This window comes from Indicator indicator, chromosome 29 (genome assembly GCF_027791375.1).
Source record: "Indicator indicator isolate 239-I01 chromosome 29, UM_Iind_1.1, whole genome shotgun sequence".
Classification (NCBI taxonomy): Eukaryota; Metazoa; Chordata; class Aves; order Piciformes; family Indicatoridae; genus Indicator; species Indicator indicator.
In genome coordinates, this window is record NC_072038.1 from 7,943,267 (window position 1) to 7,968,793 (window position 25,527).

Genomic DNA, 25,527 nt, shown 5'->3' on the forward strand with positions numbered 1-25,527 from the left:
CCCAAACTCCCCCAACCCACATCCCAGCCCCCCACGGGCCTCAACCCCACAGGCCCAGCCCCTGCATCCCAAACCCTCCCAGACGCTCCCCTCTGCCCCCATCCCATCCCACACCTCGACACCAGCTCCCCTCCCACGGCCTCACTTGTCACCCCCTCATCACCCCACGCCTCGTCCCGTCCTCCCCCTTCACCCCCCCGTCGCCTCCCGGTGGGGCTGCGGGTACCGGGCGGGGGGCGCGGGCGGCTCCACTTTACGGCTGCGCGGCGGCGGCCGCCGCAATGGGCGGGGAGTTTGCGACAGGCCGTAAAGCTGCGATGGGCGGAACGAGGCTGGGTGGGATCTCCGGGGACGGTAGCGGGAGACGGTGGGGGGACGGGGGTAAAACCCCCCATCCCGGGTGCGCAAAGAGGAGTGAGGCGATGCTGTGCTGGTGGCAGTGGCTTTATTAATGGCCAGTAGAGGCCGGGCTGGACAGGGTCCTCCCGGGGGTAGAGACTTGCCCCACGGCCGACCCCCTCTGTGCCCCACCCCGGGGGTGCCAGCACGACCCAGCCCACGAGATGGACCCCCCGAGGACTTGGTTGCGACCCCTCAAGCCGGTGCTCGTCGTGCCATGACCCCCCCGGCGCCGGGGCGTGGGAGTTCAAGGGGGCTGCGGGCAGGCTGGGGCAGTCCCCGGCGGTGAGGTGGGGTTCCAGGGCCGCGGGCCCGGCTCAGCTGGTCCACGAAGGCCTCTACTTCGGCGAAGCGGGCCGAGAGCCGCCCCAGCTGCTCCTTCAGAGCGCTGAAATCCCGGTACAGCTCGTCCAAAGCCCCTGATAGTGACCGGATCCTGCGCGGGGGAGATGGGTGAGAGACCCCTGCCAACACTCCCACTAAGGGGCGTTGCTGGTCCCCTCCCGGTCCTCTCACCTCCCGTAGTCCGGTAGCACAGTTTGGTGGTCAAAGAGCAGCAGGTTTCTCATCTGGGAAGTGATGGCAAACTTCCAGTTGTCCAGAACCAGCGTCAGGTTGGCGCAGCCCTTTGCCGGTGCCCTCTGGGCTGCGGGGACCGGTAGGGACAAGCTGTCTGGGGCAGGACCCTCAGCGGCCCCAGGAGCCTAGCCGCAGGCATGGCCCTCACCCCAGCACCCCTTCGGTCCCACACCCATGGGCAGCTGCCCAGTGCCAGGCAGGGTTCAAGCTCTGGCCCTGTTCGTACCCAGCTGGGCAGGGAGGGGATCCCAAGTGGCAGGGGGTTACCGTCCGCTCTGTCCCACGCCGCTGGCTGCCTCCTCAGCTTGGCAGCACAGCCCAGAGCTGCAAGGAGCAGGATGGGGAGAAGCCGTGACATGGTGCTGCCATGGGAGAGTGTGATGAGAAGGGCCTGGCCAGCACCATGACCCGAAGACCCCAGGACAGAAATGTCGAGGCCAGGTGGCTGTGGGACATCATGTCCCCAAGAGCTCTGGGGCAGGGACCCTGAGGCTCGGTGGCCACAGGATGTCACGTCCCTGAGGGTCCTGGCACAGGGACCTTGCGGCTGGGGTGTCATCCCTGAGGGACAAGCTGGGCACTTGGTGGGATGTGGCCCTGTCAGAGCCCTTTCTGCCTCCTACCTGTGCTGAGGTTCCGGCCGGCACAGACGAGACAGCCGCTTGCCGGGCTCGGCTCCCCCGGCTCTGGCTCCACGCAGCTCTTGGCCTCCCTTTTCAACACACTGCTCTGGCACAGGGCCCGGCTGCTCCGGCGCTGATTGCAAACAGACGGCAGAGCCATGGGCAGGGGATGGGGCGTCGAGTGCCCACTGATGGGATACAGCAACTACCTGGTCATCCTGGGGGTACCCCAGCCCTGGCACGGGGAACAGACTGCAGGAGGTAGAGCGCTGACTCTCGTTTCAGGTGCTTTTATTCAACGTTACTCACAGACCCTGTGCTCGGGTCGGTCCAGTCCAGGCACTGCAACACTGCTGCAACCCCAACACCAGCAAACCCCAGGGGAAAAGCAAACCGCAGCCTGTGAGCCCTGCGGCGGGGCTGGGTGGCCACTCCACTATCACTGGTGGGGGTACCAGGGCTCCCTGCCACGCTGCCTGGACAGAAGAGATAGCAACAATGCTATCCTGGTGCGAGATGGGAACTCGCATCTCCTTCCTCTGAGGTCAGGAGTGGTGCCCCAGGGATTTAACCAAGGCCTGAACCCATGGAGCCAGGGAAAGGTGTCTCCAGACCAAGGTGGAGCTCCTGGGGCACCCCAAGCTGCCCCCTCTCCAGCCCCAGCAGCGTGGCATGGGGCAGCCTCCCCAGTGAGCCTAAATGGGAAGCGAGAGCAGGAAGAGCATGATGTGACCCCCAGCTCTGGCTCTGACACTGGGGAGGAGATGCTCCCAAGGAACATGGGTACAGGGGAAGGTGCCAGCTGCATGGGCTGGCTCCTTTGCCCAGCCGGGACACATGGGTAGGTGCCTGAGTTATGTGGCTCCCCCTAGCATGGCCTTGCTACAAAGGAGGGCACAAGCTTCTGCCTAGGGCACCTTGTACCTTCCCCAGCAGCTGAAGCACTCTCTAGGGGGTAACATGGCACACAGGGTGGGGGACACCCCTGCACAGCCTTCGCAGTGAACAGGCAGGACATGGGGTGTGCCCAGCCGTATGCGGAAGCATCTCTGCCCCACCGAACACAGCTCAGCACCGCAGGAGTAGTGCCAAGCCAAGAGCTGGCACATGCCTGCCCCTTGCCTGGTGCCAAGGAGGGGCTCGTCGTGCTCTGGGAGCAATGCCAGCACACAGGACCCATCCTGGCAGAGCTGGCCTGGCGCTGGTAACAGCCGTCTGCTCGCTCTGCCTGCGCCGTTTAGCACTGAAGCTGTCGGCACCCGGGCACCCACAGCAGGGAAAGGGGAGCAAAGCTGTGGGCAAGGAGGTGCCAAAGCCTCTCCACCACCTCCGCAAGGCTGCTGTAGGCAGGCAAGCGGGCAGGAAAGGAGGTTGCCCTGGCTGGATATAGCACCCAGGAGCCCTGATCCCCCTCCTGTAGCACCCCCAGAAGCCCTGAGTCCTGCCAGGAGCAGGCTCAGACAGCAGCTGGGGGTGGCTGGGGCCAGCCTGGCCGTGCAGGGCGAAGGCTGAGGTTAAGCATTGGTTCACCAAGGTAAAGCCAGGATGCCTGGCTCCTGCTGCAACTGCAAGGGAGCGAGGATTAAGGGGGAGGGCTGGAGCCACCCCCTGCCCAGCTTCACACCCCAGGGTGGGGGCTAATGGGGGTGGGGAAGCAGAAGGGAGGATGGGGAAGGAACAAGCACCACTCCTGCTGCTCAAAGGTTTACTCTGGAGTCTGCCAGCATGGCTAGGTCCGGGGCAGGCTGCACATCTCGCAGTGGTCCGTGCCAGGCTGGTTCATGTAGGTGCAGTGCTGGCAGGCCCACATGGCTGCTGAGGCAGCATGCGTCGAGCCGCCCATGGCACCATAGTCCTGCAGTCCTGAGATCTGGACACCGACTGTGCCTGCCAGAGAGAGAGCTCAGTCAGGGCAGGGGGGAGACACTGGGAAAGGGCAGGTCCTGTGCCTAAACCCAGAGCTGGTTCCCTGGTTCCTGGGAGCCTCCCTGCTGAGGCACTGCCCTCGCCCTGACGCTAGCCCCTGCGAAGGTGGTGGCAGAGGTCACGTTGCAGCCTCCCAGCCCCATTCCCTGCTCAGTGCAGTAGGGGCTGCTCAGCACCGAGGAACAGCTTTTCCTCTAACCAGAGCCTCTGGCAGCCTCTGCCCAAGAGACAAGAGCCCCCCCCCCACCAAGAGGGAACCCCCTTTCTTACTGCAAAGCTGCTCGATGGTCGCCCACTGCTCCGATTTTTTCCAGGTCTGGGCAAGCTCCTCATTCTTAGTCCTCACAGCTTCCAGCAACAAGCTGATGCTGTCCTGGAAGTGATAAGAGGGAAAATGGTGCTGGACCAGTGCCAAGGCTGGAGCTGTGATCAGGGAAGTGCCTCCTTGTCCACCAGCTACAGCAAGACACAATCTCAGTGTGGTGGGGGTTGGGAGTGGCCTCTGGAGATCATCCGGTCCAATCCCCCTGTTAAAGCAGGGTCACCCACAGCAGGTTGCCCAGGATCACAGTATCCAGGCGGGTTTGGAATCTCTCCAGAGGAGACCACAATCTCTCTGGGCAGCCTGCTGCAGGGCTCTGGCACCCTTACAACAAAGAAGTTTTTCCTCATGTTCAGATGGAACCTCCTATGTTCCGGTTTGTGCTCATTGCCCCTTGTCCTAGCACTAGGCACCTCTGAGAAAGCCCTGGCCCCATCCTCTTGACCCCACCCTTTAGATATGGATCAGCATTGAGAAGATCTCCTCTCAGTTTGCTCTTCTCCAGGCTCCTCCTTCTTCTCCCCAGGAATCTTTACTTTCCTCATCAGAGATGTTCAGCACAGCATTCAGACATATCCCTACACCCCAAATTCTTCCCTTTCCTCTGCCTGGAAGGGGTCCTCGCCTGCAGCCAAGCACTGCAGCACCCTGTGCAGACTGAACCTGACTCCTGGGGGTGCAAATTCACCGTGCTGGAGCACAGCAGCCCCCGGCTCCAGCCCCAGCCTGATCTCCAGCTGCCCAGGGTCAGCCCTGCGCAGGCGCAGTCACCCTCGAAGCCTCTGGCACACACATGGCCCTTTTGGCCAGCTCGCACTGGGACAGTCCAGCAGCGCAGATGTGAACTGGGGGCCTGGGCAGCTGCCAAGCCCCCAGTGCCCAGCCAAAAGCGGCAGAGCTGCACAGCCAGGAAGTCGTTGGCCTCATGGAGATGGGGGGGAGGGGGGAGCAGAGCTCTGATCTCGTTATCGTTCCAACAGGAATTTCTGATGCTGAGATAGTTTTAAAAACTGTTTCCAGCTCCTGGAGCTGCAGCCAAGTTGGCTCTGTCCAGTCTGCGATCGCACTAACAGTCACCCCCCTCACTGCTCTGAGCAGCACGGTGGGAGCTCTGCATCTAGCTGAGAGCTTTAGTTTCACTTCTTAAACTTTCTACCAACAGCTCAACCTTGAAGGAGAGGTGTTAGGCCAGAGGGGACGTGCCTGGGAGCGGCAGGCTGGGTCTGTCACCTCCAGGCATGTCGCTGACAGCCCAGGAGGAGCTCAGGCAATGCTGACATGACCCTCTCCCCCTGTTACATACCCGCAGAGGCATGACCTCGTTTGTGACCAGGAAGAGCAGCAGATGGAAATCGGAAATGATGTCCAGGAAGATGGAGGAAGTGTTTTGGGACAGGTATGTGGCCAAGCTGTGAAAGTCCTAGAGAGAGGGAACAGTAATACAGTGAAGTCACTTCCCCTACTGTAATCACTTTATTTTCCTGTCCGGATCCACTAACAGACTTTAACATTCCTGTCTCTCTTGGACATCATCTGCAAAGCACAAAGACCCTCCTGAAATCAGATCCCAGACCCAGCTGCAGCTAACAACATCCAGAGACACAGATCTTTGGGCCCACACTGGCTCCAATATGCCATCACCTGAGCCACACCCCTGTGTACAGAGCAGATCTCAGACTAGGAGATGCTGAGCAGACCCCAGGCAGTTCAGCTCAAAGCCCAGTCCCTAAGGACAAGAGACAGATGAGGACAAAGCAGCCCCTTCTTGCCCATCCTCTCCTCTTTCTTGGCTCTTGAATGTCCTCAGAAGTGAGGGCTGACGCTGTTGCTGAAGAGCAAACTCTCCTGCTCTGCTGACAGAGTCACAATGGGCAGCAGCCCCTCCCTTGTGATGACTTCTGGAGGAAGCTTCCGACATCTTTGGCATGAGAAGTGAACTGTTGCTGCTTTAAAGCAACTTCAGCCTTCTCTGTGCTGGCAACGTGAGCACCTTGAGCTGTCCGGCAGCTGCCTCTGCTCAATGCTCTGGGCTTCTGGCAGCATAAGGTCTGACTTTTAAAAATCCTTATAATAAGGAAGAGGAGTCAGCGCTCCTGGAGCTGGAGCAACAGACCCTAGTCAGGGAGAAGTGGGTCCTGTGCTGTTACCATGAGGCTGGAGCCCCCCAACCTCTCTGTGGTGCCATCTAGGTGGCACAGAGAAAGCAGCCCTGGTCCCTGTCGCTGAACAGCTCATCAGCATGCAGACACTGCTGCAGGCAGGAAGGTGCTTGGCAAGTGCTTGACTGAATCATGAGGAGGTGATTTAAGGGCACAACCACAGCTGTCCCCTCGCAGATAGCAGTGAGAGTGAGGGAGGCAGATGAGCTGTCTGCATGAACATGGCTTTCTTAGGAATCACTTCTCACCTGAGTTTCTCCCAGCACGTCACGGTTCTCAATGGGGAATGGATTTTGAGAAATAGAAAAAGTGTAGACTGGATCCTTGGGGAAGGTCGTAGTAATCTGAAAATCCAAGAAAGGAGGATCAGAGCACTGACAGTGAGAAGCAAAAGCTCCTGACAAAGCTCAGCCAGGAAGGGCATGAGGCAACTACAGCAGGGATCTTCTGATGGCTTTCAGCGTTTCCAGCGATATTCCAATCAGCTCCCGGCAACTGTTTCCAACAGAGCTGGAGTGGGATGTACTGCGCTTGCTCAGCACCATGCTGTGGGGAGCATCCCTCTCTCCAAAGACCACTGGGGTGCAGCAGCTGTGCCCTGTGCCCGTCAGCTGCTGCTTGGGGTATCATTCTAGGGGTCATCTTAACACCAAAAGGTGACAGGTCACAGGGTAGCCAGGGGACTGTGCTGCTCCATTCAGGGCTGGAACAGCTGCCAAGAAAACAATTGTTGCAGTTCACTGAACAGAGTCACCCTGGGTGTGCTCACCCTTGCCTCCTCCCTGTGCCAAGAAGACAGGGAATGGGGTAACCCAGCACTGTGCCCTTGTTACTGAGCTCATGAGCCAGTGTTTGGGCCAACCTCTGATGTTTAAACCAGTCCTAATTCTGGGGATTTTGAAGCTTTGGTGTCAAGTTACTGAGTGTTGGGCCCTGTGGGTGAGGCTCTTTGTAGACAGAGAAGCAGAAACACCTGCCAGGACAGGACCAACTGGAACAATGCCTCTCTTAAAAAAAAAGGAAAGTGACAAAACAAGATACTTTGAATACACAGCTTTCCAGCCTGCTCCCAAATGCATGTTCCATCAATCTGTTTTCATCATCATTACACCCCAGGTAGCCCAGAAACAGATGCCTTTACTGCAGGAGCAATAAACGTACCCAGCGCTGCTGGCTGGCACGGGGCACCCGAGGGCTCTGCACAGTGGGCCCCTTGTTCTGGACACGACATTTCACTGTGTGAGTCACACATCCCAGTGCCAGCTCTGCCCCAGTGCTGCTCTGATAAGTGATACACACAGCAGATAGTAACCGGGGAAGAAGGACAAGGCAGTGGAAGCCTCCCAGCTGCCAGCTCCCCTGTGCCCGCGGGATGCTGCCTGTGCCAGGGGCAGCTGGACCAGACCGGTTGCTCTGGGTGAATTTAATAGTTGTTGGCACCACCTCAAACTCCAGAAATATCAGCTGTCATCTGAATTATTTGCTTTCCTGCCTTCCACACCGTAACAGTTTTCTTTGAAGCCAAAGGGCAGAGCCGTGCCCTGGTGCCTGGCAGCGCTTGCTCGCAGGCAGCCAGCAGCCCTGCTCCAGCCAAGCTGTGGTGTGAACTCCCTCCCCCAAGAAAAGGCATTTCTGTATCACCAACCTGGTCTGCTGAGTCACTGAAAGGAGAAGGATTCTTAATTGCTGCTAAGAGAGAGACAACTGGAGCTTTCTAATTAGCGAGGCAGTGGCCAGCACACGTATCCATGGGGCTGGCTGCATGGCTATGTGCCAGCTCACAGCTGTGGTAAGACACCAGGCAGTGCCTTCCTGGGGAACAAACGTGTTTCCTGGCACCACGCTGATCCCATGGAGCACTGCAGCTACCCCACAGCACACCACCTCTGGCCCTCACTGCTAGGAATGCCTGTCAGCAGAGGGGCAAGGAGGAAGAAAGAAAAACTCTCTTATAAGTCATCTAGAAGCTGTGCCTAGTTTGAGTGGCCAAGGCAGCCACTAAATAGAACTGTGAGCAGATCAGCGGCATGAACTGGGCTCTAAACTCATCAATGGATGTTTAGAAAAACAAAAAATGATCATCAGGTTATGGCTGATCCACAGTGGGAAGGTTAAGGCAGTTTAAGTAACTTAACCTGCAATGCATAACTTTATTTCTTCCAAGCAAACAGCCCAAGCTTCAAGGTCAATTTTATCTGCCAGTGGCTTCTTGGTGATTAAGTGCTGAGCTTGGGGCAGTTATTTTAAGCTGGTCTTCCCACAAGATTTGATCCCATACTTAGACTTTGCTTCTAGCCACTATCTGAAACCACCAAGAGCTTCACTCCACCCTGCCCATCTCCTGCTGAAAGCAAAGTGCAGTGAATACTTACGTCTATGATTAGGTACTCAACCGGGAGTGGGCGAGCCAGCTGCGTGATCTCATTGCCAAACTTGTCTATGTCCTGAAAGAAGAAGAGTTTTATTATTCCTCAGGTGGAAGTGGTGTGGAGCCTGAGGGATCCTGCCTTAGAGACACCCACACAGAAGCCTGGAGATCCTCAGCTCTGTCAGATCACTCAGAAGAACCTGTCTGTATGTGGCTGGGTGCTGCAGAGCTGCACAGTTTCCTGTAGCTCCCTGGGCCTACAGGAAGGCTGGAGAGGGACTTTCTACCAGGGCATATAGTGACAGGACAAGAGGTGATGGCTTTAAACTAAAAGAGGGGAAATTTAGACTAGATCTAAGGAAGACTTTTTTTACAATGAGAGTGGAAACACTGAAACAGGTTGTCCAGAGAAACTATGGATATCCTGTGCCTGGAAGGGACTCTTAACAACCAGATTTAGAGGAAAGTGTCCCTGCCCATGGCAGGGGGTTGGAACTAGATGACCTTGAAAGGTCCCCTCCAACCCAAACCATCCTGTGATTCCACAATCTCCATGAGCAAGGACCTCTGCCTCCTCATGAGCCAAGGAAGCCTGTGGTCACAAACCACCTTGGGTCTTGTTTTCTTCAGTCTCACCACCAGAGAGGTGCCTGGCATCACCTAAGATGTGTAAAAGCCATTTATGGAGCAGGACTGTCACAGAAGGGAGGGACAGCACCACAGCTGCTTTCTCAGCCAAGACAAAACCTGACTTCCTGCATCCCACTCTCACTTGGGAATTGAAGATCTGGGTCCTTTTCTCACACACAGACCTGAAGAGCCAGCATCTCACAAAGCACAAACTTGTTTAGCGTTGCCAGACGAATTGAACATAAAGTTTAATTATGGAGAAAAGCGGGCAGCATATGTTCATTAATCACAAAATGACAATTAGACGTGATTTATGTCAAACACGCCGAGTTCAAACACAGCCTCAGAAATAAATTCATGAGACCTGACACTTTTCATTAAAGATTCTGTAAGAGGGGGTTGTATTTTCTACCTAAATCATCACTTAACATGTTATAAATCATTCGCTTGGCCCCATATAAATCATACACCCATAATTTCCAATCAGGGCCCTAACATTAAAGTTACATTTACTGAGCTCTCACAAGTCCCAGTGGATGGAGGCAGACCCAGAGCTGCCACACACCGGTGGAGCCATCACCTCAACACCTTGGTGGCTTTGGGGGACCGCAGCGAGAACCTACGACCCCGGCAGGGCTGTGAATGACATTTCTGGGGGTCTTCAGGAGTGTTTCTTGTGGTTTTGAAGGGCACTCCTCAGGCCGAGCCAGCAGTCCCCATGCACCAGGACAAGCTGCCTGTGGCTGCCATCCCCAGTCCCGGTGTATGCCTCTCCCCTGCTGTCAGCGTCTCAGTTACGTTCCTATTGACACAGCACAAGTATGTGGGGTGGCAGCCAGCACCCCGCTCTCACGCTCTGCTCTCCTGGGACATGGCCCCAGCAGGCTCTGGCACGTTGCTCCCCTCCAGGGAGCAGCCCCCCTTTCTTAAGTCCCCTCCCCAAGCAGCCTCTGTCTCCAGGAATGGTTTCCTTTGTAAAAAAAAGCCTGAAAACCCCAATCTACCTTCCAGTCTTTGAAACTCCTTTTAAAAGCAATTCTGATAAGGATCTTTTCTCCTTGAACATGACAGGTTGTTGGGCCCTGTGGTTATTTCAGCAGTGAGCCTGGTGGCTCATGGCCTCAGATCTCTCTGCCTCTGACAGGAGCAGGAGGAGATGTGGAGCCTTTTCAAGGGAGATCACAGGCCCTGAGAGCTAACCTGCTTCTAGATCTCAGTGATACCACAAGAGGCAGGAATCAAATCCAATCAGACCGAATCAGCTTCCCAAACACAATCCTGCCCCTGCAAGAAAGAACCTGCAACAACTCACACATAATTAGCCCATCTGGAATTCATTTTCAAATCTAATTAAGTTCTAATATGCAGAAACATTTTTCCAGCACCTGTTCAGTTTAATCTCTGCCTCTGGGGATTTCCACATTAAATGCCTCCTTTTTAGTGTCACACTGCTGGGGCCTTCAAGATATGAACCAGACTGTTGCTACCAAACTGGAACCTTGTTCCCCCTACACTGAGGACGTGTCCTGCCCCTCCACAGACAGAAAAGCCTCCCTGCAATGCCAGCACTGTTCTCCAACCCTCACACCCCATTTTATTAGACAATTATGTTTTAAAGGCCTTAACAAATGTCAAGCTGGAAGAAAGACATCTTCATCCTGAACTCAGCCCCAGTACGTTGCTGCAGCCCCCCCAAGCTTGAGACCCCCAAAGCCATTAATGCTCAGCAGTAACCATCTCCAAAGGGAGGCCAGGAAAGGGTTAACAAAAAGTGCAATTATTTGGCTCCTGGACAAAAATCAAGCAGCAAGGCCTGGAGGATCTGGACAATGAATCATCCTGAAGACAGGAGCAAACTGGAGCTTGCTTGAGGTGCTGGGATTAGAGCTTTTGGAGCCAGAAGCTGCAAATGGATGAGGTCAAGTAGGGAGGAGGCCAGGTGCCCCTGGCCGGGTGGCACACCTCTGTGGCACTGCCTGATGGCTACAGTGGGAAAGGCTCTGGGGCAGCCTCGGGGGGTTTCGATAGAGGGTGAGGGGAGCAGCCAAGCCAGGAGCTGTCAGAGCCAGAAGGGAGGCTCCTACTCTGTGTCCCAGGGCTGGACAGCAGTCAGCATCCCACAGTGTTAACATCCCACGCTGTCAGCATCCCACGCCATTGTTCTTCCTCACAGGTTCGCTCTGTTGAAGCGCCTGTAGAGCTGAGCAGCTGTCTGTACTTTGTGTGCTACAGCAGCCCTGCTCTTCCTGCTGATGATTTCCAAGAGCTTCACTGGGCAACTCTGCCCCCTCACACAGAGCAGCTGATGCACAGAAACGAAGCCACTTTTCTAAGAGCAAGCGATAGGTCAGCAAGAGTTGAAACCCTTCTCAGGAGACTCCCTGTGAGCTAATCAAGCATCCTCTTCCCCAGAGCAGCTGGGACATTTAAGGCTAAGAAGGCTTTTCCAGTCCAACCCAAAGCAGCACTGGGAGGAGGCCCGTCAGGGGAAGTCCTTTGCTGCCAGTGAAAACTCACTGCAGAAGCCTCCACACAGCCTGGCTCTTGTGGCTTCCCTGGGAAGAGGATTTCCAAGTAAATGGGTGGAAGCAATGTGTGCCACACTGGGGACAGCCTGGCTCAGAGGTCCTCAGCTTTAAGAAAAGCAGAGCCCTGGCCCAGGGCTCTCCCAGGGCCACAGTGAACAGATGACAAGGCTCAGCCACCGCCTCAGCTGTGGTAAATGCAGCAAGCACACGAGGGACTCTGCGAGGGCAAAGGGCTCTTTCCCAACACTGGTGCCATTGTAAAGGGCTTTCATCTTACACCATCCCAGAGAAATTCTGGGGGAATATTAAGACAGCTGTAAACCACAATTCATTGCAAGGATGACATCTTCATGTTTGCACTGAGCTGACACAAATACCTGCGATAAGAGACAAAGCCAGCCAGTCCCAAAAATCCAATTATTTAAGTGCTTCAAAGGGTCTGCAAACACAGCAATCTTTTTCCCCTATTCAGTGGGAAACTGAGACACCCATGAACCTAACAGTGGAGCAGAGTTAGGCAATGCTGCAGCAATGTAAAGTTAGGGGCTTGGCAGACTGACCACAGGGAGCTGGGAGTGGGTGGAGAGCAGGCATGGGGTGCCAGGAGCCTGGCTAAAGGGATCACACCTGGCTAGGCACGGAGCACCACCTGCAAACATTTTCAGCTCTGAAAAAAATCAACCCATGGTTTGGAATGTACATTCTTAGTGAATCAGTGGGGTCTAGAGCACAAGCCTTGTGAGGAGCAGCTGAAGGTACTGGGGTTGTTTAGCCTGGAAAAAAGGAGGCTGGAGGGAGACCTGCTGGCTCTCAACAACTCACTGAAAGGAGGTTTAGGGCCAGGCGGGGGTTGGTCTCTTCTCCCAAGTAATAGGACAAGAGGAAATGGCCTCAAGTTGTGCCAGAGCAGGTTTAGGTTGGACATTCAGAACAATTTCTTCTCCAAAAGGGTTGTCAAGCCATAGAACAGGCTGCCCAGGGCAGCAGTTGAGTCCCTGTCCCTGAGAGGATATAAAAGATATGTACATGAGGTGCTGAGGGATGTGCTTTAGTGGTGGACTTGGCAGTCTTGGGTTAGCAGTTGGACTCAATGATCTTAAAGGTCTCTTCCAACCTAATAGATTAAAAGATTCTATTTTCTAGAACCAGGGGGACAAAAGAGGCTGCTCAAGGGCAGAGGACAGGGAGTGGAAAATGCCCCTATGTGATGTTCAGCTGGGCTCTCCCTCAGCCAGTTGGGAATCAGGGTGAAGCAGCCATTGCAACATTGTCATCTGTACCCACACAGAGAGCAGTGACCTCGACTTGTGTATCTGTGTCTTGACAGGTATAACTCCTTCATGAGCTTCATTGCATTGAACTGGCCAAGAAGCACATCCTGGTTGTGCAAGATTCCAGCTGGAAACTGTGCTGTGACGCTTCACAGACAACCCAGGAAGACAAGGTGGGCGTTTTCCTCCTTCTGGCTCATCTTACCTGGAGAGGCATCTCACAGCAAAGCAACTTGTAGTCATGGTCCCTAAAGCCCTTGGCTTCCATGCTAGAGCAGAGCTCCAGCCCTCACGAGCCAGGAAAGCAATAGCCACATGTAGAAAGCTCACGCTGCCAATTCCACCAGGGTGGTTCCTCTGAGCAGTAGGGCTAGTGGCCAACATAAAGAGAATGGTAAAGAAATACAGAAATCACAAAGCCAGAGGCTCAGGGAAAACACCTCGCCTGCAGAGATGGGACAGTGCTGCTGCCATTTCCAAAGCCATTTCCATTGGTGTCATTTCCAAAGAAGGAAGCCCACTGAGGTGAGTCACATTCAGGCAGGATCAGCTGCCGTCCCAGGGGGACCTGGCAGCCCCCATTCCTGCTCCACAAACTCAAGAAGGTGCAAGCTGTGGAAAACCAGCTCACTGACCAGAGCCAGCCACTCCTCTCCTTCCAGGCCCCTCTGTCCCTGTGAATTCCCTGAAGCTGCAGCTCTCCTGCCTGCAGCATTACTAGCTCAGCTGCATTTTCTGATGTTCCTTGCTGAAATAACAACACCTACTGCCAGCTGAAGCACGAGACAGTGGAGGTGCAACGTGACTGAAGTGCATCTGTTGGCTTACACTGCACTCAAGATGCCAACAGCAGCACCTTTCCTATTTGCAGTGCTGAAGGTGGATCTACTGCTGAGGACAGATAGGGGAGTCGAATGGATTTTGCTTTGCATCTGGATGCAGAATTATTCTATAAATACATCTGCAAGACACAAACATTGGCCTTCTGGTTCTCATCCAATTAGGATAAATTTGTGTATCTCCTTTCATCCTAAAGGGCTTTTCAAATGAGTATTTGCATATCACACAGAAATAGATGTATGGACTTTTCCTTCTACCACTGAGAGCTTCTCGCTCCAAGGCAAAATGCAGCAACTACCCAAAAATGCAACTTTCTGCCCAAAGCCAGCTCTGGGGGAGCACAGAGGGGAACCCCCACATTGGAGACTAAGGATAAAGCTGCTCAGCTCCTGCAGTTTCAGCAGAGAACAAGGAGTAGGGTGCTTGAAGCAGCTGTCTTCTGCCACCAGGCCAAGCACCAGGCTCCTGCCTCACACTGTATTTAACCAAGGCTTTGACACCACTGTTGTCACCAACCCAGTAACTATGAGGTAGTGTCTCTGACCTCAAGCCTCACAGGTTTAATGAGACCCCAAAGGTTTGCAAAGCCAGGAGTGACTAAGCTTTCCATTCATTTAAGAACATTACCAAAAAAAAAAAACAAACCCCAAAAAAACCCCCAACAACCTCAAAAAGACCTTAAGAGATCCTCCAGCCAAACACGTTTAAGGCTGAAGGACAATTCCACCCGCCCAAAGCAGTCCTCAAGCCTTCCTTGAGTACATCATGAAAAAGGCAATTAGGGAGAAGTTATAAAACACATGAAATAAGCTGCGGCCCGACCCAGTGAATCAGTGGCTGATGGAAATTTCCACCAAGGGCTGGAGCCATCAGTTAGCATTTTGTTTATCTCCCTGCTTCAGATTATGAAGGGGACTTGAAGATCTTCTGGGAACACCCACCAGCTTCTTCCTCCTCCTCCTCTCAGCAGCCGGGGTGGCCCACATGTGGGACACAGAGCTGCAGGACCTCCTGCGAGGCTGCACCCCGGCTGTGGCACGGTGCAGGCTCCTCCAGAGCGGGACTGTGGCACGCCAGGAGATGATCTCATCTCCATCTTCAGGGCCAACCCTTGCACAACTGAGCTCTGCTGTATCTAAATCGGACCTGGCTTATCAGCTCTGAAGAGCAGGCTGGCTGTGTGCTAAGGAAAACCACACCAATCCCACCTACCTGTCCTCTGCATTTAGGCAAGAGGTGGCCCTCATTTTCAGGTGGTGTCAAGACAAGCAGCATAAAGGGGTGGAAGGGGAATCACAGAATGCATTTAATTTACCCAGGCCAGCATTGCCTGGTTTCAGGTTCAGGGCATACAGGAGAATTTTGATCAGCTCTATTTTTTGTTACTCATTTCATCTGTCCCAAACAAAGGCTGCTTTGCTTGTAGGATCATGGAATGATCTGGGCTGGAAGGGACTTTTCAAGGCCATCTAGTCAACCCCCCCTGCAGTCAGCAGAGACATTTTCAACCAGAGCAGGTTGCTCAAAGGCCCTGTCCAACCTGACCTGAGTGGCCAACTTGTACCAGTGTTTCACCACCCTCACTGTAAAAATTTTCTTCTCTTCTAAATATCCCTCTTTTAGTCTAAAATCATCACCTCTTGTCCTGTCACAACAGGCACTGATAAAATGTCTGTCCCCATCTTTCTTATCAGTCCTTTTAAGTACTGATAGGCCACAAGAAGGTCTTCCTGAAGCTTTCTGTTCTCCAGGCAGAGCAACCCCAACTCTTTCAGCCTGTCCTCACAGCAGAGGGGTTCCAGCCCTTGGATCATTTTTGTGGCCTCCTCTGGACTTGCTCCAACAGGTCCCTGTCTTTCTTGTGCCCCAGCACAGCTGGACACCAGAGGGTCTCACCAGAGTGGAGAATCCTGTGCTTCTTAACGGACAGCTTTAATGCAGGCAGCTGAGAGGGCTGGGAATATCAGACACAGACAAGAATGAGATAACTAACTCGGGTGATGGATGGCTAATTAGTTGGCAAGCAGCACCATTAATTCCTCTGTCCTTGCTCACAGGGCACCAACACACATATATGAGAGGCAGTGCTATTAGCCTCCAGAGAGAACCTGTGCCCAAGTTTCTAACTCAGCCCTGCAGATATGTTGGGGCTGAAGATCTCCAGAAAGAACAGTCAAGGAAGTAATGACAGCCCATTCATCACCAACGAGCTGTACTGGGAACTGCTGCAGATGTTACACACAGTGCTCTTGCATGATGCTTCATGGAAGAGTGTTTTGGATCCACTCTGGATGCACATCTCCTCCTCAGGATGAGTTTGGAGTTTACTGTCTGACCCAAGCACAGGATCTGGGCACAGAGAGTAACCCCAGAGAGGATCAGGCTCCGCTCCTGCCCTTGCTCTGAAAGCTTTCATTGCAGAGAAGCATGCACAAGGCTTTCTCTCCTCTTGCTGCATGAGCTACACTCTCTTCTGCTGCATCTGCTGCCCACTTGGTGCCTGGAAGTGTGTTGTACATGACTGAATCCCTGGCACCACCCAAGGAACCTGCCTCTTTCAGCACACCACTCGTGCTAGCACGCACCGCACGGCTGCGCAGTGAGGAGCTGCACTCAGCTAGGATTCAGATCAACAGAGGAGCGTGGCAAATGCTGCCAACAAATAGGGGAGAGGAGGTGGATTCAGAGCACTTGACACAGGCTCTTGGTGGATCATTGCAGACCACCACAGGAAGCTGGATAGCCAATGGCTACTGCAAGCAGAACAGCAGGTTTATGAGGGGGAAACGGAGCTTATGCAATTACTTTGCAGACATGTGGTGAACGGTTACTACTGAAAATAGCTCAGACCTCAAAGACATCCTTTCCTGAGCTGGTCACACTCATCTCCAGACACTCAGCAGAGCTGGTTTTTTGCAGCTCCCCCACCCCAGGCACGCAGCCCTTACCTTATAGAAGACATCAGGCACATACTGCTCGCTGCTGGACTCCTTGGCATAGCCCAGCTCTGGTGCATCTCGGCAGGGCAGCAAACACTCATCCCGGACCAGTGCCATGCACTGATTTGAGACCTGGTACCCTTCAAAGTGGACCTGGTTGTCGGGACCACCTGGAAGAGAAGAGGTTGGTTAAAGATCCCACCTGAGATTGCCCTGTGTTAACCGGGTTAAACTGGGGGGTTAAAAGTCCCCCACCAGAGTGATTTGCCTGCTGCAACTCAGAGAGGCATGAGCTGAAGAGCAACATTACGTGTGAGGGTCTTGCTAACAGCAGAGAATCAAGGAATTGTTTTGGCTGGAAGAGACCTCTAAGATCATCAAGCCCAACCATTGGGACATTCTTCAAGAATGGCAAAATCAAACTGCATGGGAAGTATTTCTAGGCAAGAAGCATTCCGTCTACATTCTACATTTATTTAGTAACACACATTTTCACAGCTAGCCTGACAGGGCAGATTCCTGAGCAACAGCAAAGCTGCCCTGTGGGATGGCACCTGAGAGCGTCACTCTTCTTCAAAACAAAAACCAGGCACACAGCTCCTGTGAGCCCATTTCAGTTCCAAGCTGCAGACTGGGGGCTGGTCACTGAGTCATGCCCAAGCATAAGAAGAAAAAGTGAATTGCCAGCCTGTAAATGGCTGGCTTGGTGGAAATCTGACATGGAAATCCTGGCTCACTGGTAGATCACATGCTTGGTGCTTTAATTTGGATAATGTAAGCAACATCAGGTCAGATGTCATTAGAATACAACTGGAAAGAGATGATACAGACAGATGGTAGGAAAACGTTACTATTTCCAAACCTAGGAATTCAGCAGGGGATAGGAATTAATCCATGCAGAGGATTTAAAGGCAAAGTTGATGCAAACTATCCAAATATATTTATACAGCACAAAAGGAAAGAATCAACTGTTTAAATAGAAACCTGATGGGCTGATTGAACAGAAGAGAATGGAATTATCTGGAACAGAAAAGAGGAAATATTCATTTTCTTCCCTTTGATCTCTAACCTCAATCACTCACTGCTCCAGAACAAACACTCCATAGAAATTAAACCTACACCAAGATAGGCACAAGGCCTGAGCAAAGCTGTCCACCATTTTCTCAGTAGAACACCTTGCTTAAGAAAAAAAACAACAAAACAAAACAAAAAAAGCAACCCATAAATAAATAAAAAAAAGAAAGAGACAATGAGATACAGATCTATCTTCAATGAAAGATGGATGTGATTAGCAGTCTGGAATGTACAGGCAGCTGTCTGACTGCAGAGGCCTGTTAACTGAAAGAGAGTGTTTTCACCAAAAAAGGCTGTGGGAACACTTACAAATCCTGGGCTCAGAGGAGGGGATCTAATATCACACTTTCAGTTTTCACACTGGCTGTTATTTGGAAGTCCTGTGAGGGTTTTTTTTTCTTTTTCTTTTCTTTTTTTCTTCATTGTGTTAAACAGACCCAGAAGCCAACGTATCTGCTCCAGGGAAATTTTAAATGAATACATGTGTCATCCTGTGGAGAGCAGCAGACCAAACTTCTACCACTACAGCTCTCCCAGTGCACGCTGGCATCTCCCAGCACAGCCCAGCACAGCTCATTCCACAGTGCCCCTGGAGACACAACTCCAAAAAAGGCTAAATCAGAGGTGACAAAGCCAAGCGTTTTGCAGCCTTCTCTGTTTTACTCAGGCAAACAATAAAGAAATGTTTCTGTGCAGGGAAGAGCAACAGCATCCTACATAAGGTTTTCCCTGATGGTGACACAAAGAAGAACGAGGTCCCTCCTTTGTGCTGGAGCAGCCAGAGTAACTCTCAGCACCTGGCTTGATGTGGTTCTGCACTGCCGCTTTCAGGCAACAGAATTTAAGGCTTAAAGATTGGAAACAGGAAAGTGAGCAACAGTTATCCCCCTGGCTGCAGGCAAAAAAATGCTTTCTGGATCAGAGAGGCTCCAGGTTTGAGCCTCAGTTAAGTTTCCTGCAGGGGACAGGGTAAATAATTGTGGAGAAAATAGCACAAAGAATGAAAAAATGTTGTACTTGACAGAGCAAGGCAAACCCTATGTTAAATAGGACAGATGGGGACCAGGATGCCTGACAGCTTCTGGCAGAGCTGTATAATCTTCTTCTATTAACAAGAGACAACTCAGATGTAACCCAGAAAGCCAGGGCAAGCTGGGGCCAGTGTATACCTGTAGCCACAACTGTGACAAACTTGGATCCGAAATGTCCATCTGGGGAGAGCCGACAGATGTTGGGCTGCTGGTTCTGAAAGTAGCCAGCTGTGATGCACTCTTCTGCACTCAGATAATACGTGTCCTGAGGGAAGAGCAGAAAATGAATACATTCATGTCAATCAGAAGGACAAGGTGACGTAGCCTGGACCTATTTCCCTGGTCTGCAGCCAAGGCAAACGACCAACACCCCAGCAAAACATGCTTTCGTAGAACGCTGGGGCAGAGACTGGGAAAGAATGTGACGTGTCAGCTCCCCAGCCCCGAGGCTGGCTCTTGCCACCACTGTCCTGCTCCTGGTTCCACCCATCCTTACACACCCTTTCTTTTTTTATTTCTATCACCCTCCTCTTAACAGGGTTTCATTTTCCATATAGGGACATCTTTGATTTTAGAGTTACAGGAAGCCCAGAAGGTCAAAGTTTGAGGCATGGCTCACAAAGCCCAGCCCACAGGAACATCCTCTGACTGAGTCACTTTTGCTCATCGTGTTTGTGCCTCACACCACCTCATTGCCTCTACTCCATTAAACTGTCTTAAACCACCACTTCCTTTGAGCAGGGGGGCGTGAAAGACTGCAGGCAGCTTTGCATCTATCCAAACTTCTCTTTGAACTCAAGCTTCTGAAAGGCCCCATTTCACATGAATTTCATCCTTAGCACTGCTCAGTCCCCTTCTTAGTGCAGCCTGTTTATGTGATTACACAAACCCTCAGTGGCAGCAGCTGGAATCAGCTGAATTTAGCTGATTTAGCTGCACACTTGCATCTCACCTTGTTTCTGCTGTATCGAACAGTCCCTTTCCGTGTGTCTTCAGAGACCAGATCAGTAAATATCCACCCAACCTATAGAGAAGTGTTATAGAGAAAGTTGATTTAAGAAGAAAGGAAAAAAAAAATGCAAAACCCAAACCAGAAGAGCACTTATACATTTTCTCCTAGCAGGACAAGATGTTCTTGGCTCCTCACACAGCCCTGCTGTACGCTGCCTGGAGGAAATGGCTCTCCCAGCTGTGCTGGGCCCATTTGAATCCCATTTCCAGGAGCACCGTGCCAGCTGGCCGGCCACGGGCACCTGCAGCTTTATGTTTCACTATGGAATATTTTTTCATGGAAAGATCTGGAGGCTGCAAGAGGCCTCTCAGCCACTACCTCCTCCCACCCACAGCAGAAAGCATTTCCTATTGAGCATTCAGAGCAGAGTGAGTCGGGAGCGCCAGTGGGTGACAAAGCAGCTCACGTGGTCACGTTGTGAACCTCGCAGTCACTCGTTAAGATCAAGCTCCTCTGCTCCCACTGGAGCATGATTCATTCCAAATCAGACTCTGCTCTGATCCAAAAACACACATTCCTGTTTTCTGCATTGTTTGCACATAGCAGTAAAGATGTGTACACACACACACCCTGCCTGACCCCTTGACACCCCTCAACGGCCCCCTTCTGACCAGCTCCCACAGCATTAACCCTGCAGAGGAAGAATTGCTGATTCAGAGCCCAGAGAGAGAACAATCTGCAACCAGGAGTGAATTACATTGTCCTCCCATCCTTTACTCTGTCCTAGAAAGGCCACATTTAGAGTCCTGGAACTATTGGAGAGAGTCCAGCAGAGGCTACAGAGAGGGAAATAGAGCAAACTGTCTGAGGAGGAAATGTTGAGAGACCTGGGGCTGTTTAATCTGGAGAAGAGCAGATTTAGAGGGGATCTTCTCAAGGATGATCAATAGCTAAAGGGTGGAGGGCAAGAGGATGGGGCCAGACTCTTCTCTGTGGTGGCCAGTGATGGGACAAGGGGCAAGAGGCACAAACTGGAACCTAGCAGGTTCCCTCTGAATGTGAGGAAAAGTTTTTTTGCTGTCAGGGTGCTGGAGCCCTGGAGCAGGCTGCCCAGAGAGGTTGTGAAGTCTCCTTCTTTGGAGAGATTCCAAATCTGTCTGGATGTGACCCTGGGCAACCTGCTCCAAGTGACACTGATTTAACAGGGAGATTGGACTGGACTAGATGATCTGCAGAGGTCCCTTCCAACCCCCAGCATCCTGGGATTCTGTGATACGTGTTAAGTCACATTGATTAAAAATATCTGATGGGAGAAGCAGAGGAAAAGCGTGGAAATAAATAACACACACAGAAGCTTTGCTTCAGACCCTGGCAAAAGGCTGCAGATCTTATCTTCAGAGAACAAAAGGCCTCACCACAGATGTTGACAGTCTACTGTACTGAGTCTTTTCTGATTTGTTTTCTTTAGCAAGTCAAATCTTGTTTGTGTACATCACACTCCTGCCATTCACACGGTACCAAAAAGCTTTCCCCACACTGGAAAATATCTGTGCAGGTTTGAGAGATGTCAGCACAGCAGTGGATCCCAGCACTCCTATGTCCTGACAGGATGACCAGCAGGCTACAGGAACAATAGGAACAGAGGACTGAGGCTCTGCTGCTGCACCTCTAAACCAACTTACAGATTAACTCACTGCAGCCTATCTGGGCAGCATCAGCAGATAGGACTCCCACAGAGGGGAATAAAAACTAAGCAGGAACCTCTGCTCCTGGCAGTGGAGCACAGACTCTGTCAAAAGAAAGAACAAACTCAGAAGGCAACTCCTGCTACATCTGTGCCAAATTAGCACTCACCAGGGAGAAGCTACCAGGAACAGCTCCTATCTGAGGAGAAATAAAGGGAAAACCAGGTTTCTGCTTCTTTGCTGCTGCCTTTGATGTCATTCATGACAGAGCCTGCTGACATCAGCTGCACAGCCCTGCTAGATGCTTGTGCTCAGGAAAGTGCTCTCGTTTTGTTTTCCATACCTAAAAGCCTAAGAGCTACTGACACTTCAGCTCCATTTCAGATGCACCCAAAGGGTCCTGAATCACCCCGTGGAGCTGAAGAGAACTGCTGATGGCTTTCTTCATTGCCCAACAAAGACACATGAGATGTGACAACATCCTAACCTTTCTCAGCCCAAGCTTTGCAGCGATCTCATCCACCACCTCCGCTTTCGGATCGTCTAGGATCTCCAGGCTGTTCTGGGTACCGATCTGCAGTAAAGAAAAACTCACTGGTGAGACTGAACAGGAAAAAAAACACAGCACAGGCCATTGTCAGGAGCGAGGCAGAGGATGGAAGCAGAGGCCTGGGTTTCCCCTTTAGCTTTACCACTGACTAGTTTCACCCCAGAGACCTCCTTTCCTCACAGACTCATCCTGTCAGAGCTCTTCAGCTCTGTTTGCAAACTAAGCTGGGATTTATGAATGAAAGAGTCAGCATTTACAAGCAAGTCACTGCTATTTCCAAGCCCTTTGGAGAAGGCAAGAGATTATAGAATTTTTTCCAAAGCTCTGCATGTTCAAGCTGCCAGTTTTGTTTGTTTGAATCTCTGAGCAGCAGAGAGGCAGAAATCCAGTGAATCCGAGAGCCCACGCCCAGGCCTTCCCCCCACGCTCTGGAAAACACAGCTCCATCTGGGTGTGCTTCAGAGGGTGCAAGGAGATGCCGTGTCAGGCAGAGCAGAGGCTGCTTGCCAGGAGAGCGAAAGCTTCCATGCTTTTACCAGGAGCTTCCAAAGCTGGGGCTTGACAGCAATACTGAAACAACAGAGGGGATGGCTCTGCTCACATTGGAAAGGGAAGAACTTACAAAAGGCATTTCTGTTCTCACACACACTCGCTCCCAAAGAATCCATTTGGTCTTTTGCCACTGACAAATCTGTTGTATTGTAGGCTGCAGAAGTCATCAAGAGGAAGAAAACACAGGACCCACCACGGTGTGTTTGTGTACACTTAGAAAAGCAACTTTGATCAGTGGTGAAGAAGCCCTGTGGGCAAACTCGTCGTCAAGCTGAGCCTTGTGCTGTGGGCAGTGGCTTTTCCACCTCCATTTTCAGTCCTCCCAACACCGAATTCAGCCTTTGGGTTCCCCGGGAGGTCAGGCTCGGCAGGACCGAGTGCGGTGCTGGTGGTGCCGTGCACCATCTAGTGGGGACCTGCTCTGAAGCACCAGACCTCACCCTCAGCCTCTCCAGCAAGGCAGCAGACTGCATTTTTGTCTAATTAAGCTGATTAAATTTTCCAAGAGAGTTGGTAAGAAACTGAAGCAAGGGCCACATCTTTTTTTTGTTTTGTTCCTGGTCTGGAATTTGTTTTCAAGCTGTTCAGAACCAAAACTGGGCAACGAGGGTGGTGAGGGGTTTGGAGAGCAGGTCTTAATGAGGCTGAGGGAGCTGGGATTGCTTAGCCTGGAGAAGGCTGAAAGGAGACCTTATTGCTATTTACAGCTACCTGAAAGGAGGTTGTAGTGAGGCTGGTGTTGGCCTGTTCTCCCAAGTGGCTAACAACAGGACAAGTGGTAATGGCCTCAAGCTGGGCCAGAGGAGGTTTAGGTTGGATATTAGGAAGAATTTCTTTACTGCAAGGGTGGTCAGGCATTGGAACAGGCTGCCCAAGGAGGCAGTGGAGTCACCATCCCTGAAGGTGCTCAAAAAACAAGTAGATGTGACACTTCAGGGCATGATTGAGTGGTCACAGAGGCGTTAGGTGGAAGGTTGGACTTGATGATCTTAGAGGTCTTTTCCAACTTAGTGATTCTATGAAACCCTTGGAAATCCAGTGCCCATGCAAAAATCAAATTTATTATGAAGTTTCTCCAGCTTTAAATCATCTGAGCAGAGAGTAATTAAAAGAAAGTGTTAATATCACAAAAAAGCAAATCTGGGCTTTAAAATTCTTTCAGTGGAAATATCTGACAGGAACATTAAAGGCATTAATCATAGAATGACAGAATTGTTTGGGTTGGAAGATAACTTTAAGATCACCAAACCCAACCAATAACCATTTTCTCACGGCGCTATCTTCCTCATGGAGCCGCAGTCGGAAATGCTGAATGAGGTTTCCCAAACTAAAAACGTGTTTCCATGTTCCTTTCCTTGCTCATCTTTCTGAAGCCCCACTGACACCACAGCACCCAGCTTTTACCTGGGGGGGTTCGTAGATGGCAGCAACCTCAGCCCGGATGCCCAGAGGGATGTCTTTGTGCTCCGTGTAGCGGCCGTAGAGGTACCCGAGGTGCTGGTTTCCTGTCTTCCTCCAGAAGTCGAGGAAGCGATCTGCAATTGTGTGGTTCTCAAACATGATGTTGTCAACATGCCTGTATTTCTGTTTGACAAAGTGCAAGTGTCAGGCCATCCTCCACTCGCTCCGTTTGCCTTATCGCCAACACCTTTCCCTTACAGCCAAATCCTCCCCCAGTCCACAGGGATAGGGGCTTGCTCCCTCCCCTTCTCCCCTCTGCTGCCTTCAGCACTGTTCCCCTGCCCAGTAAGCAGAAGCCATCCACAGGCTGGAGTGTGGGGAAGCACTGAGTACCTCACCCCATGGCACACCATCAGCTTGGCTTCTTTCCTAGGGCCCTTACTCCCAGATTTTTTGCAGCTGACAAAAAAGACACTGAGATTTAAGAGGAAACAAGGAGAAACAGCAGGTGGCCTTCTGGATGCCATGAGGAAAAAGAGTGGAGATTCACTGCTAGTGGTGCCAGCTCAGATGTCCTCCATGTTAAGAGGAAACTGCTGAACTGGACACATTTTGGAGCCCTTTCCTGCAAGGACTGAAGACCTTAGCAGCCATTTCCCTGAGTACTGCCAATACACAAAGGCTTCTTGATCCAAGTTGGCTCTTCTTGAAGACATCTCTCCAAAAATAAAAGTCCCTTCTCAGCTTTAAGCACAAGGACTCCTGTGAGCTCTGTCTCACCTGCCTATTGAGAGTGATGGCACTGGGCTGGCACTTTGTGCAGATGCCTTCTGGCCAAGGAGGGTGCCCTTCACAGCCTGACTTGATCTTGCAGCTGATGTTTTCCAGGGCAACAAACTTCCCCCTGAAAGAAGGAAAAGAGAGGGCTGCTGTTAGCACAGTAAATGCTTTTAGGTCTCAAAAAAAAGATAGAAATATCACCAAGGAGGCAGAGCAGTGGAGACACAGTGGCACCAACGTTTTGCATCTTCAGAGGATCTCAAAGCACTCTGCAAACTCTGATCCCACAGTCCCAAAGTAACCCCCACTGCCCCCTCAGTGAGGGAGGTCAAAGGGATGATATGTGCTCCTCACCCTAGCTCCTGAGCAGGTATTTGAGCAAAACCAGAGACAGAAAACTCACAGGACCCTGCTTAAATAATTTACACAGCACGTGGCAAGAAACAGGGCAAATTAGAGCTCCTTTCATGGGCATGAGGCTTCCTGCAAAGGGAAGTTCCTGTCAAACCAAAGTGTTGCAGATTTGAGATGCATCTCATAAAGACACTGAAAAAAGTCCCAATGGCATTTAGGAACAAGAGTGAGAAGGTTACACCTCTGTAAAGCCTATCTAAAGGAGCTGCCTTCAGAGCACAGTGGGCTCTCCAGCAACACCCAAGGAGACCTTGAGATCCTGCACTGAACATGTGTGCCACACAAAAAGAAATGCTGCTTTCAGGGCTTCCTCTCTGCTCTGCTCTGTCACCACAGAGCAGGACACCTCCTTTTCCAGTTGCTGAGTGGTGAACCACAGCACCACGACAAGAAAGGGTTCCACTGAGCTCACAGCAAGCTTGGGACAGAGCAGAAGCAGGCCCTGAGGAGTGTTACACTCATCTGTCACCGAATCCCAGACTGGTGTGGGTTGGAAGGGACGAT

The 25,527-nt window shown here is 51.9% G+C and overlaps 2 protein-coding genes across 3 annotated transcripts in view; both read right to left on the bottom strand.

Moving 5' to 3' along the window:
- Positions 1-189: 189 nt before the first annotated feature.
- Positions 190-1,336, bottom strand: LOC128976727 (uncharacterized). Its single transcript, XM_054394074.1, has 4 exons — positions 1,246-1,336; positions 916-1,045; positions 639-835; positions 190-425 (listed from the first exon to the last, which is right to left on the bottom strand). Exons 1-4 carry the CDS (start codon positions 1,334-1,336, stop codon positions 190-192), a joined length of 654 nt encoding a protein of 217 aa, XP_054250049.1.
- Positions 1,337-3,249: 1,913 nt separating this feature from the next.
- Positions 3,250-25,527, bottom strand: part of NPLOC4 (NPL4 homolog, ubiquitin recognition factor) — a 34,434-nt gene continuing 12,156 nt past the window's right edge. The window contains exons 7-17 of one of the 2 annotated variants that reach the window (XM_054393748.1): positions 24,610-24,733; positions 23,833-24,012; positions 21,814-21,900; positions 19,642-19,713; positions 18,828-18,954; positions 16,594-16,754; positions 8,381-8,452; positions 6,257-6,352; positions 5,153-5,269; positions 3,798-3,900; positions 3,250-3,488 (exon numbers count right to left, since the gene is read on the bottom strand). In XM_054393748.1, coding sequence (XP_054249723.1) covers positions 3,331-3,488; positions 3,798-3,900; positions 5,153-5,269; positions 6,257-6,352; positions 8,381-8,452; positions 16,594-16,754; positions 18,828-18,954; positions 19,642-19,713; positions 21,814-21,900; positions 23,833-24,012; positions 24,610-24,733 — 1,297 coding nt within the window. In that variant the 3' untranslated portion in view covers positions 3,250-3,330. Of the gene's footprint in view, positions 3,489-3,797; positions 3,901-5,152; positions 5,270-6,256; positions 6,353-8,380; positions 8,453-16,593; positions 16,766-18,823; positions 18,955-19,641; positions 19,714-21,813; positions 21,901-23,832; positions 24,013-24,609; positions 24,734-25,527 lie in introns of both variants that reach the window. The other variant, XM_054393749.1, reaches the window with a different exon arrangement.